Source organism: Pleurodeles waltl, chromosome 5, assembly GCF_031143425.1.
Source record: "Pleurodeles waltl isolate 20211129_DDA chromosome 5, aPleWal1.hap1.20221129, whole genome shotgun sequence".
Classification (NCBI taxonomy): domain Eukaryota; kingdom Metazoa; phylum Chordata; class Amphibia; order Caudata; family Salamandridae; genus Pleurodeles; species Pleurodeles waltl.
Window position 1 is genome coordinate 478,634,849 of NC_090444.1, and position 23,638 is coordinate 478,658,486.

The 23,638-nt window shown below is 44.4% G+C and overlaps 1 protein-coding gene across 2 annotated transcripts in view; it reads left to right on the forward strand.

Moving 5' to 3' along the window:
* The window catches only part of LRP11 (LDL receptor related protein 11), a 298,888-nt gene extending 279,665 nt beyond the window's left edge, over nt 1–19,223 (forward strand). For both annotated transcript variants that reach the window (XM_069234298.1, XM_069234299.1), the window contains one exon: nt 18,352–19,223. In XM_069234298.1, the coding sequence (XP_069090399.1) occupies nt 18,352–18,506 (155 nt within the window). In that variant the 3' untranslated portion in view covers nt 18,507–19,223. The remainder of the gene's footprint in view (nt 1–18,351) is intronic.
* Nucleotides 19,224–23,638: the final 4,415 nt, after the last annotated feature.

Sequence of the window (23,638 nt, forward strand, 5' to 3'; positions counted from 1 at the left end):
TGTCGTGATGTCCTGCTGACGCAATTTGGAGGAGGTAAGACTTTGCCTTCCCTGAGAGCAACGGTACCCGTGTACTGCGTCTTCTTCGCCTCCTGAGGCCTCTGTGCACTCTTTGCAAAATTCCTTCGTGCACAGCCTGGCCCAGGTTCCCAGCACTCCATCCTGCGACGCACAACTCGCTGAGTTGTTCTCCGACGGCGTGGGACCTTCTATTGTTGTGCTGCATTAACTGCGTTTTGCACCTCCTTTGAACCCGGATCCTGTGACTCCTGGGAGTGCTGGCTTGTATCCTGAGGGCTCTTTAAAGTGCTGAGAGCCCCCTCTTCCTCCTCACACAGAGTTCAGGCCCCCAGGTCCCTCCTGGGTCCATCCAGCACATTTTGATGCAAAATGCACTTTTGTCGTAGCCAAGGCTTGTTGGCGCCTTCCAACACGAAATCTCGTCTGCACTGATCTTCACGCCGTGGGACATCTTTTACATCCTGTTGGAACCCGCTGGCATCTTCCTAGGGTGCATTTCTGCAGTCTTCGACTAACCAGGGACTCTTCTTTTGCAACCTCTTCTGGGTTGGCAGGGGCTCCTGTCCTTCCTGGAACTTCTTTCGACTTCTGGACTTGGTCCCCTTCCTTTGCAGGTCTTCAGGTCAAATAATCCAGCAGTTGTTCTTTGCAGACTTGGTTGGCTGCTGCAAAATCCCCAAAACGAGGTGCAGTGTGTCCTAAGGAAACTTGCAGGACTTTACTCCTGCTTTTCTGGGCTCTGGGGTGGGGTAATTTATTTACCTTTACAGTATTCTTACTCTCCTAGTAATTCTGCACACACTACACTTGTCTAGGGGGGAATTTGTGATTCACATTCCACTTTTTCAGTATATGGTTTGTGTTCCCCCTAGACCTATTTTCTTCTATTGCATTCTATAGGATTTCCTACTGTTTGCATTGTTCTATGACTATTTACTTGTCTAATTTTGGTGTCTAGTGTATATATTGTGTATAATACTTACCTCCAGAAGGAGTATTGTCTCTAAGATATTTTTGGTACTGTCTCACCCCAATAAATACCTTTATTTTTGGTAACACTGAGTATTGTCTTTACTTGTGTATAAGTACTGTGTAACTATAAGTGGTATTGCATGAGCTTTCCATGTCTCCTAGTTCATCCTAAACTGCTCTGCTGTAGCTACCTCCATCAGCCTAAGCTGCTAGAACACTACTACTTCACTAATAAGGGATAACTGGACCTGGTATAAGGTGTAAGTACCCAAGGTACCCACTTCAAACCAGGCCAGCCCCCTACACAAGTACACCACAGAACCCTGCCCTATTTGGCACGTACTTGCCTTAATAGTGAGGCCTGCCTTTTGCTGGTCCGCCAACACTTTACAGAGATGTTGCAAGTGTTCCTCCCATGTGGAACTTTAGACAACAATGTCATCCAGGTAGGCAACACTGAACTCATCCAGCCCCTTTAACCCCTGGTTGACCAACCTCTGAAAGGTGGCAGAGGCATTTTTCATCCCAAATGGCATCACCTTAAACTGAAAGTGCCCATCTGGGGTAGAAAATGCAGACCTCTCCTTGGCCCCCTCAGTCAAGGCAATCTGCCAGTACCCAGACGTTACATCAAACTTGCTGAGGTATTTGGCAGCTCCGAACCGATCTATGAGCTCATCAGCTCGGGGCATGGGGCAGGTGTCAGTTTTAGTGACCACATTGAGACCTCGGTAGTCCACTCAGAACCGAAGTTATAGGGTGGCACCAGGAGCAGCAGCCTTTGGGACCAAAACCACAGGGCTGGCCCAAGGACTGCTGGAATGCTCAATAACCTCTACGGTGAACATCCTGGATGCCTCACCCTTGATGCTAGCCCTGACCTTGTCAGTCACCCTATAAACATTTTGTTTAATGGATGTACTGTCCCCAGTGTCCACATCATGTGTGCACAAGTGTGTGACCGCTGGGATCAAGGAAAACAGTGAGGCGAACTGTCCCAACACCTGGCGACAGTCCCTCTGCTGCTCTGCAGTCAGGGAGGGGGAGAGGATCACTCACTCCACAGAACCATCTTTTTCTCCTGCAGATAGAAGGTCAGGAAGAGGCTCACTCTCCTCCTCCATCCCGTCATCTGTCGCTAGGAGCATGGACAACTCTGTCTGCTCAAAGTGTGGCTTGAGCCGGTTAACATGCAGGACCCTTAAAGGGTTCCTGGGAGTCTGCAAGTTCACCAGGTAGGTGACTTCACCCTTGCGCTCCACCACCTCAAATGGCCCAGTCCACTTGTCCTGGAGTGCCCTAGGCTCCACGGTGCCATCACCCACACTTTTTATCCAGGTTGAAACTCAACCAAAGTGGCATTCTGGTCATACCAGCATTTGATATCCCCCTGGCTTTAATTCTAGGTTCTCCTGTGCGAGCAGGCAGTCAGAGCCAGCATGTAGCTGAATACATCCTGGGCGGTTTACTAGGAGCTTTTTCCAAAGCCTCCTTGACCAGACTTAAATGTCCCCTTGCAGGGCAGCCTTAGATCAGCTCAAAGGGACTAAACCAAAGTCCCTTTTGAGGCACCTCCCTGTAAGCGAACAGAAAGCATGGCAAGAGGACGTCCCACTTCCACCTCAAGGGCTCTGACAGGCCTATAATCATGCCTTTCAAGGTGTGGTTGAATCTCTCAACCAGACCATTACTTTGGGGGTGGTAAGGTGTGGTGAACCTATACGTTACCCCACACACCTTCCACAAGGACTTCATATAAGTAGATATGAAGTTGGTACCCCTATAAGATACCACTTCCTTGGGGAACCCCATGCCGGTAAAAACTCCCATCAATGCACAGCCCACCACAGGGGCAGCGATTGATCTTAAAGAAATGGCTTCTGGGTACCGGGTGGCATGGTCTGCCAAGACAAGGATAAACCTGTTGTCCATTTCTGTGTTGGGATCTAGAGGCCCCACAATGTCAATGCCAACCCTTTCAAAGGGGGTGCTGACAACAGGAAAAGGCTGGAGGGGAGCTTTGCATTTCCCCCGACTCTTGCCACTTGCCTGACAAGTTGGTCAAGACCTACAATGAGCATCAGAGTGCCTGCACATTTGGGGTCAATAGAAGCGGGTGACAAGCCGCTGAAAGGTCTTGTCCTGCCCCAAATGACCAGCTAAAGGCACATCATGAGCCAGACCCAGTAAGAAGGCCCTGAAGCACTGGGGTACCACCAGCACACGGGCTGACTCAGGCACCTTAGGCTCGCTATATAGGAGGCCATCCCCCCAGTAAGTCAGATGTGATCCAGGCTCCTTGCCAGACCACTGGTCTGCAGCCTACTGCCACAAACCCTCCACAGAATGCCTCCTTGATGGGCCCCCCTTCCTGCTGCCACTTTGACAACTCAGGGACCTCACCCGGTCCAGCCACCTGTTCCACTGTAGGCTCCAGGGCCTCCCCCTCAGGTTAAGCCTCCTCCTGGGCCGTGGGAACTTCTGCGGCTGGTTTCCAGCGCCCCTTGCCCTTCCTCCTCCTGGCAGACACCTGGGCCCCTCTTTAAGGCTCCAGGGTCTCCGTATCACCCTGACGGGCTGCCATAGACCTGGTGGAGACGCATACCCACCCAGACAGACAGACCCAACATCTCCTAGTGTGACCTGTGTTCCACCTCCTTCCGAGGGGAATCCTCCAGGTAACTGCCAAGCAAACAATCTACAGGCATGGTTGGACTCACAGCTACATTCAAGGAACCTGAGACTACACCCCCCTCCATTCAAAGGGAACCTGCGCCACTCTCCACAGGCGCTCTGAGTTGTCTACTGCAACTACTTGGTGGAGTACCCAAGGATCTATCTACTCTTAGACACCAGGTGACTCCTCACTGTAGTCACACTGGCTCCTGTGTCTCTCAGAGCCTCCAACCTTTGTCTATTTATGGTCACCCACTGCCTGTACTTAGTGTTCTCAGGCACTAGTGTTCTCTGGACCAACTCACTGTCCCCTAGTGAGACAAGGGTCATCTCAGCTGGCTCTCATCCACCTGGAACCAACTCCTCCCCAAGCGCTACACTAGCCAAACCCTGGGACTGCGCACCAGTGGGTGCTGGTGTACTCTTGGCGCATTTGGGCCCACCCCCCCTCACATGACCCACCTGGTCACATGCCTAGCACTTATGTGGGGGACCCCCTGCCACATGTTTCCCTTTGGAGAACCATGGCTGCTTCTCACTGGGGGGCTGGGAATCCTTACCCTGGGAATCAGATTGGGGCCCTTTAGAGAACGCCCCCTGTTTACCATCCCCCCCTTTTTTTTCTGAGAGTCCCTGCCCACCCTTGGCGTGGTCTCCCCCATACCTCTTTTGGACCCTGGTGCTCTCCCAGCGGTCCGCTTCCTGCCCAAGCTTCCTGGGGTCAGTCAGCTTGCTCTCATTTGGGTGCTGGCACAGCTCTGGAAAACATAAACTGTACAAGTGCTCCCAAGCAATCAGATTGTAAAGCCCCTCATATGTTGTCACCTTACTGCCCTTCACCCAACCATCCAGTGATCTGCAGAATGAATCAACACATTCCAACCATGTTTGGGATTCCTTCTTCTTATAGGACCTAAACCTGTCCTTATACTGATCAGGGGTGAGACCAGGGCGTCCTTCATGATAGGGTAAGTGAGCCCCTGGGGATCCCCTAAGGATGTCAGAGTATCTCTTCCCTCTACCTCAAAGTGCTTCCACAGACCCGCCCCCCAATGAGCTTCAGGGACCAGATTCATATGGAGAGCAGACTCATACCCCTTATACCACAGCAGTATGTCATCCTCTCTCTTGTAACCCTTCACAAGGTCTTTAGGAATGTGCACCCTCCTCTCAGGCTGCACTGTGATGTTGCTACCACCATCCCTACGAGACTGGCTCCTCTGATCCAGCTCCCTCAAGCTGAGCTCATGAGCCAACAATAACGTTTTCTCCTCTATGGCCATCCTCATTGGATAGCAGTGGTGAGGTGCCCAGAGTAACAAAAACAGCAAAAACAGAGTCCAGCACACATCAACAACCTGGGAAACAAAGGCAAGAATTTAGGGGAGACCACGCCAAGGATGAAACGTCTAACATTCTAGAACATGGGCTGACTCCTATCCAACTACATTGGATAACAGTCCCTCCTGAGCTGGGGATACATACTCCCGGACACTGTGAAAAACAAGTTGCAACCTGCATGCTCCCTCACCCACTTTGAAATAGCTGTTAGTAGCCATGTTACTGACCTGCGTTTAATGTACAATGACAATCATTTGCATAGACAACTTTACTCTTTAAAATTCTTGTCCATTAGTAACTTAATAGAGCCTTGACATTTCTGTGAAATAAAGCACATTGCTGCAGGTTTTGGTACAACTTCCGTTGGACTATTCTCACTCAGTCTAGCTTTTTTTTTTACTCGTGGTATGACAATTCCTACATTCTGTATTCGAGAGCTACCCGTCTCATCAGTATATCGAGTCTGTGAGGTTGTCTACGATATCATTTTACACTGGTCAGGGTTTTGATAATTTTTCGAATGATTCTTTGAGCTAACCCTTTTTCTTTGAGTTTTACAATGCGGTCTTCACCTTCTGCGTCATGTTTCAGGAGGGTTTCCGGCATTTCCCTTCCTAGTCATATAATCTCTTGGGCCTCCTTCACTGTGTGAACCATGTATGATCTGTTTTGCAGTTGAAACCATAATCCACACGAAAATGTCCAAATGTTGCTTGTGAGATGTCTTAAAACAAAGCCAGCGTTTGATCTCTGAATGTTATGATATGTCAGACTCCCGATTCCCTCATTATCTGATTTTTCAGCTCAGTAAAGCCTCATTTGGCAATTATATCTCTCTATCTGAAACCTCTGTGCCTTGCGAGTATTGTTTTTATGGTCTTTTGTGAACCACTACAAAAATCAGTGCGTGCTCATCTTCTTAGGTGTTGGTAAAATATGATGTACATTGTATAGTCAACATTACTGCCCTCTGAAATACATAGGTACTGTCATTTTTCTGCACAGGAAGGTACAGAAAGTGACATAACTTCTGCATTACAGTATCAGCCTGCCAAATACATTTATGTATGAACTTGTTAAATGTCAGCAGCCATCATCCCTGTGATAGCTGTAATTCCTAATTAGTCGCAAACTGCGACATGCCTCATTATTATTCTACAAAGGAATTCCTAAATTAAACTCAATGAGTTTCACACATTAGGAATAGCGATTTCCTAATTGCGATTTGGTGAGAATCACAATTAGGAAATCTGTATTCCTAATGTTGTTCATCTGGCCCAAAGTTCCCTATTTGTAATTGAATCTTAACATGTGTGAGAAATTGGGGGTGTGAGCCTTTCTCACGCAGCAGCCATAATCGTTGTCAGGGTGAACAAAAGTGAGTCTCTAAATTAACTTGTGCTTAACCTTCTGGTAGCTTGCCTCAAAAGCAGTCAAAGGTTAATTAGTGGCAATGCATAAAGTATTTATGCAGCACACAAACAGTAATATGTAAGAACACAGCACTGAAAATCATATACAAATTTAGAAAAATAGAGTAAAATTTAATTATTTGACCCCCCCAAAAAAAATCAAATCAATAGAAACTACAAAAACCCTAACCAGTAGAACAGGAAATATGGAGCTTTGCAGTTTTTGGTAGATATAGCGCTTAAAAACACGAATCTCCACTCAGGATCATCTGGTCGTGCGAGACCGGGTGAAAGACAAAAGTTCAGGCCGACTGTGATGGAGTGTGGACTGGATACAGGGATCAGGTTAGTCCCGCTGACTAAGTTACCTTCTCAACGTCCGGCATGAAAAGTCCCGTTTGTAATGGACGAGGCTGAGAAGAGCAAGGGAAGCGTCACGGATGGACGTTGCTGTAGCACGAAGAGCAGGCCTGGTGTTGGAGGCTGTAGTCACTGTAGTGGGAAGATCCTTTCAGATGTCGCAGATGGTCATTGCTGAAGTTTTGCATTTGCAGTGACTGTGGGCTGTCTTTGCTGTTGCACGAAGTGCAGATCTCACATTGCAGGTCGCCACTGGCATTCACTATAACGCGAATAGTCTGGCTAACCAGAGCGTCACGTTGGTGGTCGTCACGGTTGCACGATCTCAATGCAAAAGGGTCCTGTTCAAGGTTACAAAAAGCCCAAACTTCAGGCATGCCAACCAAGGGCCCAGGACCTGGGGAGGCACTTCTTGAGGTTCAGGAGGGCTTAAGCAAGTCCAGTTGTGGAAGGTCAGCTGGGCAGTTGCAGGGAGGCCTCTGGAGCTTATGTCAATGTAGCTCTGAACAGGAGGTCAGTCACTAAGCCTTGGAGGCACTTCAGGTGGCTGAAAATGAAGGGAGCAGGTCCAGTCTTCTCCTCAGACAGCAAAGCAGGCCTCTGGCAGCAAGGCAATCCTTCTGTAGTATCCACGGGTCCAGGAGGCCATTTGTTAAGTTTATGGTTTGTAGAGAGAAGCAGAATACCATTAGTGACACGCCACTGTCAGCTTAAGTTTCTCCAGCAGACACCTAATCTTAACTAAGGAGTGCTTTCCAGTCCAGCATTTATGTCCAGTCCATGTCCAGTCAGTGTGGCCAAACCTGCCTCCAGAGAATCCATAATTAAACAGGTTCCAACACAGATTTAGTTCAGGGTATTCCAGGAGAAGGTGTGTATCAGTTTGTTTTCTCTGCATCACCTTCCTATGTGAAAAATGGAGCAGGTGTGTTTGCTCCCTCCACTGGGTTTCTCTACACAGAACACTGGTATGTCATAGCTCCCCAGTAGTACTCCTATGAAGACGATCCCTTGAATTTGCAGTGTCTATTGAGAAGCCCAGTTCACTAATGGCAAGCCTTGGGTGTTCCACCACTATCTTTTGTTTGTGCCTCACTGGCACTGCAGTTTTGTTCAACACAATGTTATTCAATCTTTGAATGTTCCAAATAATTCCCCTGGCCTCCATTACAGCTCCCTTACAGTGCTGTGGGCTTAGTGCATAGACCACAAATCATCAGAGCACCCACTAGACAAACTGACATGAAGAAAATAGACAAATTGTTCAGGCCTTTATACTTCTCCCCACTTCCAGAAGTCAAATAGCTTCCCTCGTACTCCAGCCACTTTTGCTTGGATGAAATGCCACGAATTATCCCTGCCCCTTTCAAATCCTTTTCCAACACAACTCCTGCCTAATCTACAGGAAAGAAACAGTTGAACGCTGGCACTGGCAGACAAAACCCTTATGCAACTTCACCCACTCTTGTAGTATATTTGAGGCTCTGAGATCCCTTTGTCACATGTCTTACTCCTCTTCTGAGACTGTCCACTGCACTATGCTGACCAACGCTTCTCTTCCGCTTTGTCTGTCACACCTCACCTCGCTTTACCATATCCCTCCTCCAACATTTGGCTGCCTTACCCACTACCCATACCACTCCACATGTCTCCATTTCTTATAGTCAGACAAATCCTGGAGGTGCTTCAGGACATTGTTTTCTCTGTCCAGTATGACCCAAAGAGGAGATGCAGCCAGCACCTCTGGAATGAAGGGTGAAAGTACACCACCGGCTTTGCAGGATCATATCCAAGAGGTATATGAGTCACACTTGGAATGGGGAGCCAGTAGTTATATATTCTCTTCCCTTTTTGTCTCTGCATACTCAGAGCACATGCCCACCTAGAACAGAATACATTTGAGCAGAATCAGTTATTCTGCTAAGTGTTGCTGCTTATATCTATTTTCCTGACAAGTTTACTGAAGATGGACTGTAAAGTAATGCCCTGTGCTGGGAAGCTTCAACACCTGTGACTTACTCAAGCACTTATCATATCCTGAGCCTGCTCCTCAGCAAATGTCACTGCAACATCTGCATTCTCCTGGTTCTTCATCAAAACTCCTTTCTAGTTTGCATTATTTAACCATCTGAAATCGACCTTAAGCTCCATACAACAAACCCAACTACATGTTCCTTACGCTAGTATTAAAATCTGTCCACAAAATAACACAGCTGTTACTATTTCCATGCACCGATTGTTTAGACCATTTACCTCGACATCCCTGCACACTTCTTAACCTAATGCAATCTTACCACCTTCTAAAGCCTTTGTGCCATCTTGCATTTAAGATAACTTACTACATTTTTCTCCTCTGACACAAAATTGCCCTCTACCTCAGCTTACGATTTTTGCCCTGCAGCCCTAGTTAACTACCTTTCTACAGCGCCTCCATGCTAATAGCATTTTGGAACTGATACTGTGACCATTGTAATGATTAGTATGTAAGTGGTGAATCTGTTATACTGTCTGGGGAGTAGCTATTTTCTCCTTTGTATTATCTCATGACCATCCCTTCATCCCACCGCATTTTCAGATGAGGCATAATTATATAACAGATTACTAAAATGAATTTGAGTGGTCTTAGATGCAAACCCTGTTTTTGGATTTCAGTAAACGATTGGCATCACAAAGAGCATACTCTGTCCCATCACTGGCCCTTAGCTAATATAGTAGAAGCATAATAGTTTATAAAACAAACCGTCAGTAAGATTGCAAACTGTAAGTTTATATATAACGCAGCAGCGTGGAGCGTAGTGCCTTTCTGGACTAGCTCGAAATACAGAAGCTTTCATGAGGTTTTTGTATATTACAATACATGTTGCAATGTAACCAATAAAGGCATGCTAATTTTCAATCATTAATAAACATTGGCCTACATATGGGTATTGGCTTATGAAATCAGGTAAAGAGGCACATAGCAATAGGTTGTCACGTCATACCCATAGCTCTCATTTCTTAAGGGTTTGCAGTTACAACGAGGGGTACAGCAAGTTCATCTAAAGGCCGGGAGGCCTTTGCTTGTTCTCCAGCTCATGTTAAGTGTCACAAAATGGAACCTAAGAAAAGATGGATTTCACATTCCCTCCTTTGACACTCAATGATGCCATTTAGTCTGCATCAATGGCCATGATGTCCCTCTCTTCCTTATCTACCTCAGCTTGTTATGTGTCTCCCGTCAGGGGCTCTTGTAATACCTTTTGAATAGTCATGGACCTGGCCCTTTATGTAGGGGCATTCCCAGACATTTTGCCGAACTACTACTATTTTTTCTGTCTTCATTTTTGCTGGCTTTAGAACTTTGTGCACTTTGCCACTGCTCACCAGTGGTAAAGTGTTTGTGCTCTCTCCTTAAAACATGGAACCATCGGCTTGTATCCAATTGGCAAATCTAATTTACCCATAAGTCCCTAGTAAAGTGCACTACATGTGCCCATGGCCTGTAAATTGAATGGTAATTGTGGGCCTGCAGCACTGATTGTGCCACCCACTTAAGTAGCCCCTTAACCATCACCCTGGCCTGCCATTGCAGAGCCTATATGTGCAGTTTACAGTGCTGTCGATCTGGCAAAATAACCCAGTTGCCAGGTCTAAACCTTCCCTTATCATACATGTAAGTCCACAAATAGGGTAGGCCCTGGACAGTCCAGAGGGCAGTGTTCAATATATGTAAAAGGTAGATATGAACTTGTAGTTTTTCCATGTCCTAGTAGTGAAAAACTCTTTAATTCCTTTTTCACTACTGCAGGGCCAATCTCTTCCCTCGGTTAACATTAGGATAACCTTATGAGAGTGTAATTCACAATCTGGAAGAGGTATGTTTTTCGAGTTTGGTGTACCTGGAATCACAATTTAAAATTACAATTTATGGTGAAGTCAGATTTTAAATTGCGGTTCTGAAAATGCCACTTTTAGAAAGTTGGAATTTTCTTAATTTACCCATTTGGTGCCTGCTGTCTGTCTTTGATCACTTGTTTGGGATGGGTAACAGCTGGGCTTTGTGTATTCCCTCTAGACAGCCACACACAATAAGAGCTTAATGGTGACTTCATGTGCCATCCACAGCCTGATGGGCCATCCTGGCCAAGATGGGAGGGAGGAGCAGGGCACAGTCTCACACTTACATCGGAATAGGCTCTGTTCTGTCCTCACACAAAGGGCTGCATAACGTCCACTATTGAGTCTGGAGCCAGGGCAGGAAGGACCTCTGTGCACTTCAAAGGCCTGACTTTGAAGTCTCCTTCACCTCAATAGCCAAACTGGGTATAAGTACTGGATCTCTGACACCACCAAGACAGTTCACCTCTGGACCTGTGGATAATCTGCCTGGAAGGACTGATGTGCTGCTACAAGGACTGCCACTCTTCCAGACTCCTGCTGTGCAAGGAACTGCTAACCCGCTAAGCCGACCTGCTGCCTGCTGTCCTCTTGACTAGGGACTGAGAACTGGACCTGCAACCTCTGTCTTGAACCGGGGACCTCAGAGTGACTCTAAGGGCGAGTCTGCTGGCCTCCTGATCTGAGCTTCAGGGACATAACAGGCTCCATACAGCTCCTGAAACTGTCTTCAATAAGCCCATGACCCCCAAGAGGGGCTTTTAAGTTCCTGTGCCCTTGCAAGTGTTTTTTTTTTAGTCCTGAAATGAAGCTTTTGGGTCCGTTCACACCAGACCCCCACCTCTCGCCAGACGAATCAGTGCAAGCCTGCCGCAAGTTTATCTATTCATACAGCACATTTCGCTGCTCGCAACCGCGAGGCTCCAGCCCACCCAGCTGTGAAGCCCAGCTGACTCTTCGTGCCTGTAAATCACCGCCAGCAAGGGTCTTCCTCCGACGTGAATGAACTCATAGCACAATTCTTGAGAAGGAAAAATATTAGCAGGACTTATCTGGGACTGTATCCGACCCGCGCTCCATCATGATTGGCCAAAATCTTTGGATTTAACCTGATTTAACGTAACCAGATATCCTTGGATGGCACTTTCTTCTTTTAAGCACTATATTCCATTTTAGTCTTTAAAAATGCATAACTCCGGTTCTGCTTATTTGATTTTTGTTGTTATGATCTTGTTTTGTTCATTAAATTAAGCTCTATTCTTCTGACTAGATGTGGTAACTAGAACAAATAGGCCACAGCACACAGACTATATTGTCCAATCATATGGTGGGGATGATAGATCCCTGGTAGTGCGTTTGAAGGTTTAGAAGAAGTAAACGGTAAAGAGAAATCTTGAGTCTTGTAAGTAGACGGTGTCCTTTATTTGTAGACGTTAGAAATCAAAGTGTCATCATGAAAAAACAGCCAACACGTGTTTCGTCACACAAGTGACTTCATCAAGGCTGGGCCATGCGGCCAGAGTAGTAGAGAATAATCAGCTAAGTAGGCTGAAATAAAGAAAAGAATATCTTGTTAGGAAAATGTAACTAAGGGTAATGACACTGCCCGAGCAGCAACGGGTAGGTTGAGTGTTGATAGCGTAGGTTGATCTCGTAGATTGATAAAAGTATGAGAAGCCCTGATAAGCCTTAATGAGATCATAAAACTAAGGGAAAAAATGGGGGGCTGCAAGAGCAGTAACGGGTAGATTGGGTGTTGATCACGTAGGTAGATACAGGTATGTGAGGCCCTGATAAGCCAAAAGTAATGCCTGGTAAGCGTCTGTACGGGAAGCAGTTCTTGGGTACTCTGATACCCATCTGTGTGCCGTTTGGGTAGTAAGGCACGGGTCCATGCTGCACCAGAATTTGCTCTAGTTTACTTACCTGTGTTATTACTTTTGTTGTATTACCTAGAAGTGCGACACGAGTCACCCCTACTACCCTTGTGCTCCTTTATAGTTCTTAGATGTGGTAACTGTTTAGGTGGTGTTTTCACTGTTTTATTGCACAAATACTTTACACATTGCCTCTTACGTTAAGCCAAGGGGATGATCACAGGGTAACTTAGGGTGTGTTTGTGGCTTACCCTGGCTAGGATTGTAGTTCCTACTTGAACAGGGTCCTTAACTCTGCCAACCGGAAACCAAATTTCTGACAAATAGTTTCATGAACAATATGCATTTCTACATATTGTCTTGCACTCCTGTGCTGTTGCTGAGGAGGTACATTGGGAAACCACTATCACATCTACAAAGAGGAGTCCAGCCTCCAAGTGTCAGTCAGTGAGTCCCATAGGCCACCTCAGGTGTCCTGAGCTTTCTTTCTTAGTTGATGAATCTTATTTGTGTTGTGATGATTGTTTTCATTGTTATCAAAGATGGATGTGCAATATTTATCTCAAATTACCTTACAGATTCCACCTTTCCTTGTTAGCAGAACGTTCAGTGTCATTCTTTTCGGAATAATCGTTGTACTACATACTGATGTTTCGTCTGTAATACTTCTGCAGACAACTGCTGTTTTGTTAGACATATCTTCAATCATTTTGCCCAATTTATTCATTTTGTGGCTGTTGTTGATATTCCCTTTGGTACTATAATTCCCAGGCCATTCAAGAGATTACTGATGGGGGTGGCCATTCTCTTTGTTCTCATACCTGCTGCAAGCCTTGCGTCAGACAAATGTTGGAATGAAACATTCTGGGCATCACAAAAGAAAGAGCTCCATCCCTGGGACAAGTGAAAATAGGCCAGCTGCCCAAATATAAAGTAAGTTCCTTTGTACCCTATAACCTCAGGGAAACATCCTCCTTCTAGTTCTCCTTTACTTTACGGGACAGTAGGAATATATAATCCTTGCAGATGCTGGTTCTCATATATGTTCTCATAATTTGGGCTATTATCTGTCAGTTGCAGCTGTAGTAACAGAGTAATTGAGTTATCATGGTGGATGTATTAGGGAGTAAAAAGTCGTCGGGGACAACTCATATGTATATCGGGTTCACTATTTTTTGTTCTATTCTCAATTTTGGAAGTGCTTGTTTTTCCTTCAGTAAGCATAAGCTGTAGTTCCTAAGCCCTGTCCTGGAAATTCGTACTGCGTTATCAATGACAGTCTTTATTTTCTTGCATGAATCCGCCTTGAGACATTACTTGATGATTTCATTATTGATGTACGATATTGTCCTGAGTCATACAACATCTCCTGCATAAAGACACAACTTACAGCCTTTGTTCATGTCACTCAACTGTATGTCATCTTATATTTTGTTTTGTTTTGCGGATGTGTGCAAACATAACATTTTGACACATTCAACACACTGAGACATTTTTCCATCAGTTTGACATATTTTTTCTCATATCTTAGTTTTATTCGGGGTCAATGTTTGGCTTGATCAGTAGTAGAAAACACAGTATCTATTTATAGTGAGTCATTTAAAGTTCCTTAATTTCCATCACGTTCAGAGAATTTAATGTTCTTTGAGCATGATGAACCATGCAGTCTCTTTTATCGCTAAGCTAAGTTATACAGAACAGCCAGATACAACGTAATTTCCTGGTGTCTCTTACTGAGGTCTCGGCCATTAAGCATGGAGAAGGTCATTAGTATGTGCACATGCCTCTGTTTGCGATCTTACGTGACCATTGGTTGCAAATAAGGAGACTTCCAAGACCCTAAGCTATCAACTGTTCTTGAGGCCAGTGGAGCGGGCAGCTCTTTCATTTGCATCTGCTTTAGCAGCACTGCTTTCTCTGTGTGGGTACTGTGTGTACAAGAAGTCAGACACACTTTGCTGCTGTTACTGCTGTTAAGAGGGCTTGGAATGTTACTTTGCAGCAAGTGTAAAGACAGTGGCATCTGGTGGGTGCCTCACATAGACCCAGTCACCTTGTGGAAGATAATTTCTTATTGTCACTGGGTCTTGACAGGCCTAATGAACTTCTGAGGATGAAGGCAACGCAGAGCTCGTGGTAGTTAGTTCCTTGCAGTACTGTTGTGCCATTTTATCAGTAATTGGGTAATAAGTCAATCAGGGGTGCTTCTTATGGTCCCCAAACTCAATGGAAGTGTGTGTATTCAAGACAGGGAGTTCAGCCGCCACACAATCAATTTGTTCTCTAATGCTTCATTTATTTTTTCCTCTTTCCACTACATTCAATAACACTGGGTGATAAGCACAGTGGACCTTTTTCATCACCCTCAACCCTTTGCAGAAGCCTTGAATTATTTGGGAAACAATTGGAAAGTCCGTTGCCAGCCCTGAAGATCCCTGAAACCTCAAAGCACTGAATCAGTTATTGAAGGAGGCATTTGGCAACAGAGCACTCAAAAAACATCCCACTCAAAATGATGAACTTAATCTAACAAATTTGGTTTAAAATACACGTTGAGCCTACACAATTATAACAGTACATGTTCTGACTATTTAACTTTTTTAAACATTTTTTATTGATATGAGGCATATTTCTTTTCATTCATAATATGTCGCAAAATGAAGCAAATATGTGTATATATATAATACACTGCAACTGAGAACACCCGACATACCACCAAAACTAAAGAATGACACTCAGACTTATATTAGTCAATCTACATTCATGCACATCCAACAACCCAAACTTACATTAAAGACAAAAGGCATAGAACATATGGAACCAGGAGGACTTCAAAGAATACAACAAATAATATAAACACTTCAATTTAGAAATACTTTACATGGAGGAAATGAAAACACAAAACTGCAAATACATGATAATTCAAAACGCGACATTGACAAATAATATTGCTATTATTATATATATTAATGTGGTTCAAGCAAAGGTCATGAAAGTGCTGACATGCGTTTCAGTGATACACAAGGGTGTAGAGTCTTTTCCTCAAGGCGCTATATTGTTCAAAGAAGGGAAATAATAAAATAAGGGGAGAAGACAGGGGTCTACAGAGAAACTTTCTGCCAATCCCAATAGTAATTTGCATGCTAAAAAAGGGAGTAAGGTTGTCCACTCCATTTGCTGATAAAGATGATTGCAACCCAAATCTAAAAAGGGATCTGCTCTTAAGAGAACTACGGCCTACTCTTTAAAAAAAAAAAAAAAAAAAAAACGTTATTTACATTTGTATTACTATTTTTTAACCCCTTCACTGCTGGGCCTTTCCCCCTCCCAGTTCTAAGCCTTTTTTTTGTGCTATTTGGGGGAGTTCGCTCTTAGGCTTCCATAACCTTCTGTCCACTTAAGCTATCCACTACAAATTTCCATCCATTTATTCAAACATCCTAGGGATTCTAAAGGTAGCCAGGGTTTGGGAATTCCTCTGGAGCGGACCAAGAAATTAGCCAAAATATAGCTACATTTTGGTTTTTTGGGGGGAAATACAAAAAAGTGCTGCAGAACAAGGTGTCTGTTTTTTTGTCCTGTAGATGGCATCAACAAAAGTTTTGCAATGCTAAAATTGCCATCTTCCCAGCTTTCACATACGGGCAGACTTGATTCAGAAAACCACATTTACTAACTCAGTTTTGACATTTTACTGGGAAATAGCCAACTTTTTCTATTTCTGATGCTTTCAACCTCCTTTGGGTTTGTGGTGGAAACAGGTGTGAAACTAATGGTGGATCCCGGAAAGCTATACATTTCTGAAAATTAGACAAAATTCTGAATTCAGCATCCTTGCTCCTAATGACATTGGTTGGATCATTGGTGTAGATCCTTCAATGTTTTCCCAAAGAAACGAAGTGTTGAAATGAAAAAATATTGAAAATGAGTAGGACAAAACGGGCTTTTGTGACAAAGTTTTCATTTGTAACTTCTCATCACGACTGCTGATTCACAAAAGCTACATAACATTACATTTGCTAAACCTTTCTGGTTGTGGGAATATATAGGATTTGTGTTTTTTCCAAGAACTCAAAGAACTCAAGTACTCAGAGCCAATAAGTGAGCTGCACCTTGCAGTGGTTTTTAATTTCGTACCTGGGTATAAAGCATTTCATTTGATAAAACATAAATAGTGAAAAATGGGTATCATGGAAACCTATGTATTTTCGAAATAGGCACAAGATATAGGATTTAGAAGCAGGAGTTATTTGCACGTCTCTGCATTTGTGGATACTTATATTAGCATGTGAATTAGAGGGTATTTCTCAAAATGACTTTTTTCTTACACCTTGTCTTACATTTGGAAGATGCTAAAGCATAGAAATACAATTGGTAATAACTATTCTACTATTCTGTATTCCCAAAAGTCTCCCAATAAAATTGGTACCTCACTTGGTGGGTAGTCTTAGTGCCCACAACAGGAAATGGCCCAAAACACAACATGGGTGAATCAAATTTTTCCAAGCAAGACTGCCCCTTTTTTTTGCGAACTAGTAACTGTGAGTTTTAGGCGCTAGCTCAGCAGGCATCTAGGAGAACCTAGCAAACCTGTACATTTTTCAGACCTATACACCTAGGGGATTCCAGGATGTGATGATTTGCATGGCTCTCTAGGTTGTGTTACCCAGAATCCTTTGCAAACCTCAAACATTGACTAAATATTCACATATTTACTAATGTTTCTGTGCAGGAAAGTTCTGGAATCTGCACAGAGTCACAAACATCCTTCCATCCAGCATTCTTCTAAGTCTTCTGAAAAATGACACCTCACTTGTGTGGGTTAGCCTGGTGACCGCGACAGGAAACAATGCAAAATGCAACATGGATACATCAAATTTGTCCAATCAAAACTGACCCATTTTTTGCAACATGGTTTTTGGGCCCTGGCTCAGGTGGCACCTGCAGAAACCTAGCAAACCTGTACATGTTAGAAAGGTAGACACTTAGGAAATCCAGGATGGGGTGACTTGCGTGGCTCTCACTAGGTTGTGTTACCCAAAATCCATTGCAAACCTCACACTTTGACCAAAACACATTTTCCTCACATTTCTGTGAAGGAAAGTTCTAGAATCTGCACAGAGCCACAATCTTCCTTCCACTCACCATTTTCATAAGTCTTCTGATAAAAATGGTACCTCACTTGTGTGGCTGGGCCTACTGCCAGTGACAGGAACTTATCAAACCAAGGCCAATGGGAGCCCTTGCATGGGGACTCCTAATTGCATTGGTTGGATACATTCCTGTCGCTGGCACTAGGCCCAACCACACAAGTGGTGCAGCATTTTTATTGGCAGAAGTTGGGCAATACTGAGTGTTAGTAATTTTGTGGATTCCTGCTGGGCTGGGGAGAGTGTACTGCGCATGTGTGTGTGGCCGGTCCGAGACGGCCGGCCAAACATACATGCACAGGAAGGGGAGTGCACAGTGCACTTCCCTCATCTCGAAATCCGTTATGTCCTGTCCCTTTAACAAACAAAATGATAATAAACAGTATCATTTCGTTTGTTAAATGATTTGCAACGGCTGCTGTTGGCGGGGTTTGGGGGGGGGGGGGGGTTTGGTGACGCTCCTCTGCTCTAATGGAGGAGCCGCGACTGAAAATAGGAGTGGGTTAAGAACTATTTGCACAATGGCCATTTCATTATAAAATGTTGTTTTTCACACTATATGGGGTACAATGAAGTTGTAAAGGGGGTTTAACCTGAAAGATATGAAAATGGCTATGATGCCTTTGTGTCAGTGTTCTGATTTTGTCATATTTTCTCTTCTACCAGGTGCTGTGTTGCCGCTGGCCTTGGGCTTGGCCATCACCGCCTTGCTGTTGCTTATGGTAATATGCCGACTGCGTTTGGTAAGGCAGAAATTGAAAAAAGCTCGTCCACTAACATCAGAGGAGTCGGACTACCTCATAAATGGCATGTACCTGTAGGAATCTCCATTCGGGTCTTCATCATTTTCTCCTTGGCACCTTCCCAATATGTCTGGCTTGAAAGTAGCTGTTTAACATCTATAGCTGTGGCCGCAGAGGCGACTTAGATGGGGTCTAAACGCCAATGCCACACAAGAGGCTAGTGCTTTCATTACTGCACCACAGCCAAGACTAGGACGAAGTTGTGGTCTTTTGGAATTATACAGCAGAAGTGTTGCTGAGAAGAGGTTTTACCTGGACCAGAAACATTCCATTGTTACCTTCGAAATGTAGAATTTTTTTCTTCTTCAAATTACCCAGTCATCTGGCTACTAGTTAAATATAAGCCTACCCGTTACAAGCAGGGATGCAAGACTAACAAGTACATACAGTTCAGCTACTTTTAGGTAAAAGTGTCCATCATATGCAAGACGCACTCTGCCTCTTAGGTACTTATTTTGAAAATGGAAGCCATCAAGAATGAGCATGTGCTGGACATTAACTACATATACATCGAGCAACACTTCAGGAAATCCAAAAATGTGTAAAAATTCCAAAACTCAAAACGTGGTGATTATTCGGGACTGCACTGGTGTGTGCATGAGTCACTCTGTGGGTTAATATGCTGATCAGTTTACAGGGAATCTACAGCTTGCCGCGCTAGACTCAGTACTTCGTCGCTGTCAGCAGTCTTTTTACAGTATGCACCAAAACACACATTAAAATGATTTAGCACCATCTATGAACTTTACATTGCTAGCGTGCTCTTTGAAAAATCTTCGAAAAGTACAATGTTTGCAGTAGTTTTCATTTGTTGCTTTCAGTTTTCTGATCTCTATTTTTCCCAAAAGCTGTTTTTTAATTAGAGGTCAGTCTGGACCCATGCCTAATACTGCTGTCAATGGCCAGCCTGTGTGAACGCTTCCAAATGGCACGCATGCGTCCTGGAAGTGCTTATTTGGGTTTCAAACGGGAGGCTGTCGCAAAAGAGTGTTCATCCCCACGCTGTGCACGGCTCAGAGGGCAGCATGGTAGTCGAAGATTTCATTGCATCAAAACAGATCAGCAGGCCTACAATCGATGAAACTCACCTTGTTTATAGCCATTTTTGTTTGGGGCTTTTTTTTTTTTTTTTAATTTAGACATGTACCTATGCTGGCTTTACTAGCTCAAGAAAGGCCATTAGTGAAAGCTAAACCGGCAGTAATTGCTCCAAGCTCTACATAGTTCAGAACTATTGAATACATATTACACTCCTATATCTGTTGAATTCAGAAAATAAGTCAATGGATAAATGTCATATTTACGTATTGCCTTTTCAAGTCCTTCATCTCATCTGCAGTGTTTTATGTAATTATTTTAGCTCTCATTAGGTACATATCATTCCCTTGAAAAATCTTTATTTTCCAGGCTATTTATACAAAACTAATCTTTTATCAGAGTATTTATAATTGCACATAAACCCGACAGCGTACAACACTTGTTTTTTTTGCATTTGTACTACTGTATGCTCAATGATACTTCACTCAGTTACCGAGAAAAAGTTGCAAGCATGATTGCAGCTTATTGTAGAGAATTCAGCTGCAATCGTTTTTCTGCTTCCAAAAATATTTGTTGTTCACACTTTTATAGCTGAATAATAATCCAGAGGTAATCATTTGCAAATAGCAATTAATACAGTGGGTCTATAGACTATGGTAGAATAAGATCATCGCTAAATCTGTGTATTAGTAATTATTTATTTGAGTTTTTTTGGTTTGTCACTCAGACTTCTTAACTGAGATCCCTGGTTCTGTTGTGAAATGATGGGGGAAGATCAGTGGAGAGATCTTAGGAGTTTTGCACCTCTGTTAGAGATTATCAGACGTGAGAATTCGTTCCAGTTTAAAAAATGGCCTGAATAATTAGGTTATAAGCATCTTCTGGTATTGAGCAAGTCGAGTCCCAATAGTTAAGGCTGTGGCACGGGTGTAGGAGTCAAAGAATCTATAGCAATAATGGTTATACTTGCCTTGTGTTACAGATATATTGTTTTGGAAAGCAAACCAAAGGCACATTGTGGGCCATCATGAGCAGACACTAAACTTACCAAACGTTTATGCAGTGCAGGGCAGCAAGCGAAGTCAACAGGATAGAGCTGAACAGTGCCATTCATATATGCTAAGATAAGGACAAGGCTACTGGAGTTAAGTGTGCAGGCATCTGCATATTTTTTCGCATAATTATTGATTTGCTGTGATTGCCACCTAATACATCATCTGCTGAGTGGTATGCAGATTTTAACCCCAAAAAAAGTTGTTCCTAGCTCAAACAGATCAAGAGTTACTAAAAACGTGCCAACGTGGGTTCACATGCAGTGGAAGGCCCTTTGCAAAGGTTATAATTGGCCCTCCGGTACTTTTTTCTGTGTTTTAGTTGTTAAATTGTTACTAATTAGGTCAAATATTGCCCAGACATTATTACCATGTGTTAAAATTAAAAAATAATGGAGTAATGGTATACAAAAATGTACTCAGTTATGAAGTACTTTTTGCCTTTTCTTTCTACATAATTTGGTGCCACCGCCACATATTTTGGTGCTCTCCTGCCGCATAATCCCAGCGACTATGGATTATGACGCCTTTCAGCTACTGCGGTTGAAGCTCCCTAGCGCCAGTGCAGGCACCCATGCATCATTGTGCAAAAATCCCTGCGTTATGGGCAGGATTGTTTTTGTGCAGGAAGAGATACCATCCTGCAAAAAAAACAATCCTAAGAGGCAGTTTCCTTTTTCCATGTGTGATGCAGAATGCATCATGCATAAAAAGAGGAAATAATGACAATAAACATATTTCTCCTTGTTATTTCATGGCCAGGTTGGCGTACCATGTTGGCGCAATCCCAGCTTTACTGGTTTCAGTAAATCTGGCACTGCATCAAATTCCATAAGTGGATGCTTGGCAACGCCCATTCACCAACCTTGGAACGTCTACTACTTCAAAGATTGGGTGTTCTAGTCTTCCCCTACGTCAGTGACTGAATGTTGAAGGTGGGCTTACCACAGATTGGGTGTTCCAATCTTTCCCTACCTCAGCAGTTGACTGTTGAAGGTAGGCTTGCCCCAGGCAGTTATAGACCACTTCAGAATGATGGTGAACCTTCTAACATCATTAGGATACACTATCAGCAGGCCAAAGATACACCTGACTTCTTCACAGATGCTATTGTTCATGGTAGACACCCTGGATATGGTGCAATTCCATGCCTTTCCCCTGTAGTGCACAGTTGAGGGCGTTCGGACTTGGATCCCGATCTTTCCGAGTCAGTCCTAGATCTCAGTAAAAGTGGCTTTCAAAGTTCTGGGCCTTCTTGCCTCCTACATCCTGTTTGTCAGCCATGTCCGGTGACATATGCGGGTTCTACAATGGGATGGGATGTCTCAGTGGGCACAGCTCCAGGGGAAGTTATCATATTCAATCCAAGTTTTGGAGGAGACTGAAAAATATCTGCAGTGGTGGCTGCTCAAACTTTATTGGACCAGCAGCAGACACCCTCGCCTTACCCCACCCAGCCTTATAGTGGTGACGGATGCATTGCTACTTGATTGAGGAGGCCATCTGGTAGAGGTGGAGATGAGAGGAGTCTGGTGTCCAGTGAAAATCCCGCTCCACATTAAGCTGTTGGAATTCAGGGCTTTGCGCTTGGCTTTGAAGACCTTCCTGCCAGCCATCAAGGGGAGGCTGCTGCAGGTTCTCATGGACAACACCACTGCCGTGTGGTACTGCAACAAGCAGAGCGGGATTGGGTCTTGAGTCCTGAGACAGGAGTCTCTTTGCCTCTAGGACAGGCTGACTCGTCCGCAGAGAACCATGATTGTGAACCACCTGGCTGAGTCTTTAAATACTAGGCCGGACAAACTCTGCTCCTGACGCCTAGCAGATCATAAATTGCAGTTGCACCCACAGGTGCCGGGAGGGTGTCTTCAGCAATGGGGAGAAACCTGGCTTTATCTCTTCACCACCCCCAAGAATGTGCAATGCCAACACTTTTGTCCACTGGAGTTCCCAAGGAGGAGCTCTTATGTAGACATAATACCCAGAGTGGAGATCAGGACTCCTGTTTGCCTTCCCGCCTCCACCTCTCCTGGCTCTAGTTCTGAAGATCAGGAAAAACTGTCCCAAGTCATCCTAGTAGCTCCTGATTGGGTCACAAGAGCGTGGTACCTGGAGCTGCTCGGCATCAACATCTGTCCTCCTTATCAAGCTGCCGCTTCAGAATGATCTTATATAGCAGCAACACAGCAGGGTCCTGCATCCTGGTCTGCGCACTTGTACCTCTATTTGTGGAGATTTCTTTTGATCTCGCTCACTCGAGGTTGTTATCCTGCCAGTCATGCATCCTTCCATGAAATCTGTGTATGCTGGGCACTAGGACTGGTTTATTGTTTGGTGCGGTACCCGCCAGACAAACACTTTGCAGGCCAAACTGTCAGATGTATTTTTGTTTCTTTTGTCTTTGATCCAGTAAGAACTTGTTGGAGCACTGTGAAAGGTCATTTGTCTGCTCTTTTTTAATCTTTTTACATTCAATCAATCAATCATTTGTTAAGCGCGCTACTCACCCGATAGGGTCTCAAGGCGCTATGGGGGGAAGGGGTTGCTACTGCTCGAAAAGCCAGGTCTTGAGATGCTTCCTGAAGGTCAGGAGGTCCTGGGTCAGACGTAGGTTGATGGGGATGGAGTCCCAGGTTTTGGCGGCGAGGTGGGAGAAGGAGCTGCCGCCATTAGTGGTACGGTGGATGCGGGGGACGGTGGCGAGGCTGGCGGTGGGGACGTGGAAGTTGAGACGCTCATTGAGGTAGGCAGGGCCGGTGTTGTGCCTTGTGAGAGTGGATCAGGAGTTTGAAGATGATCCTTTTGTCATTTGCCGTCCTTGTTCAAATCACCAGTCGTGATCCGTTTCCTTAAAGTACAGCATGCATGGACGGCACTTATATGCACCTCGGTTCATCATTTCCGGGGCAAAACAGTGTACTGCTTTAGATTTTTTTCAGGATCCATTCTAACACCTGGGCAATACTAACATGTTGAGTAATCTGCAGTTAGAGTATCCACCACAAATAGCATTACAGGAGGTAAGTAACTTGTTCTCTGTGGGGACCAGTTGGATGGTCA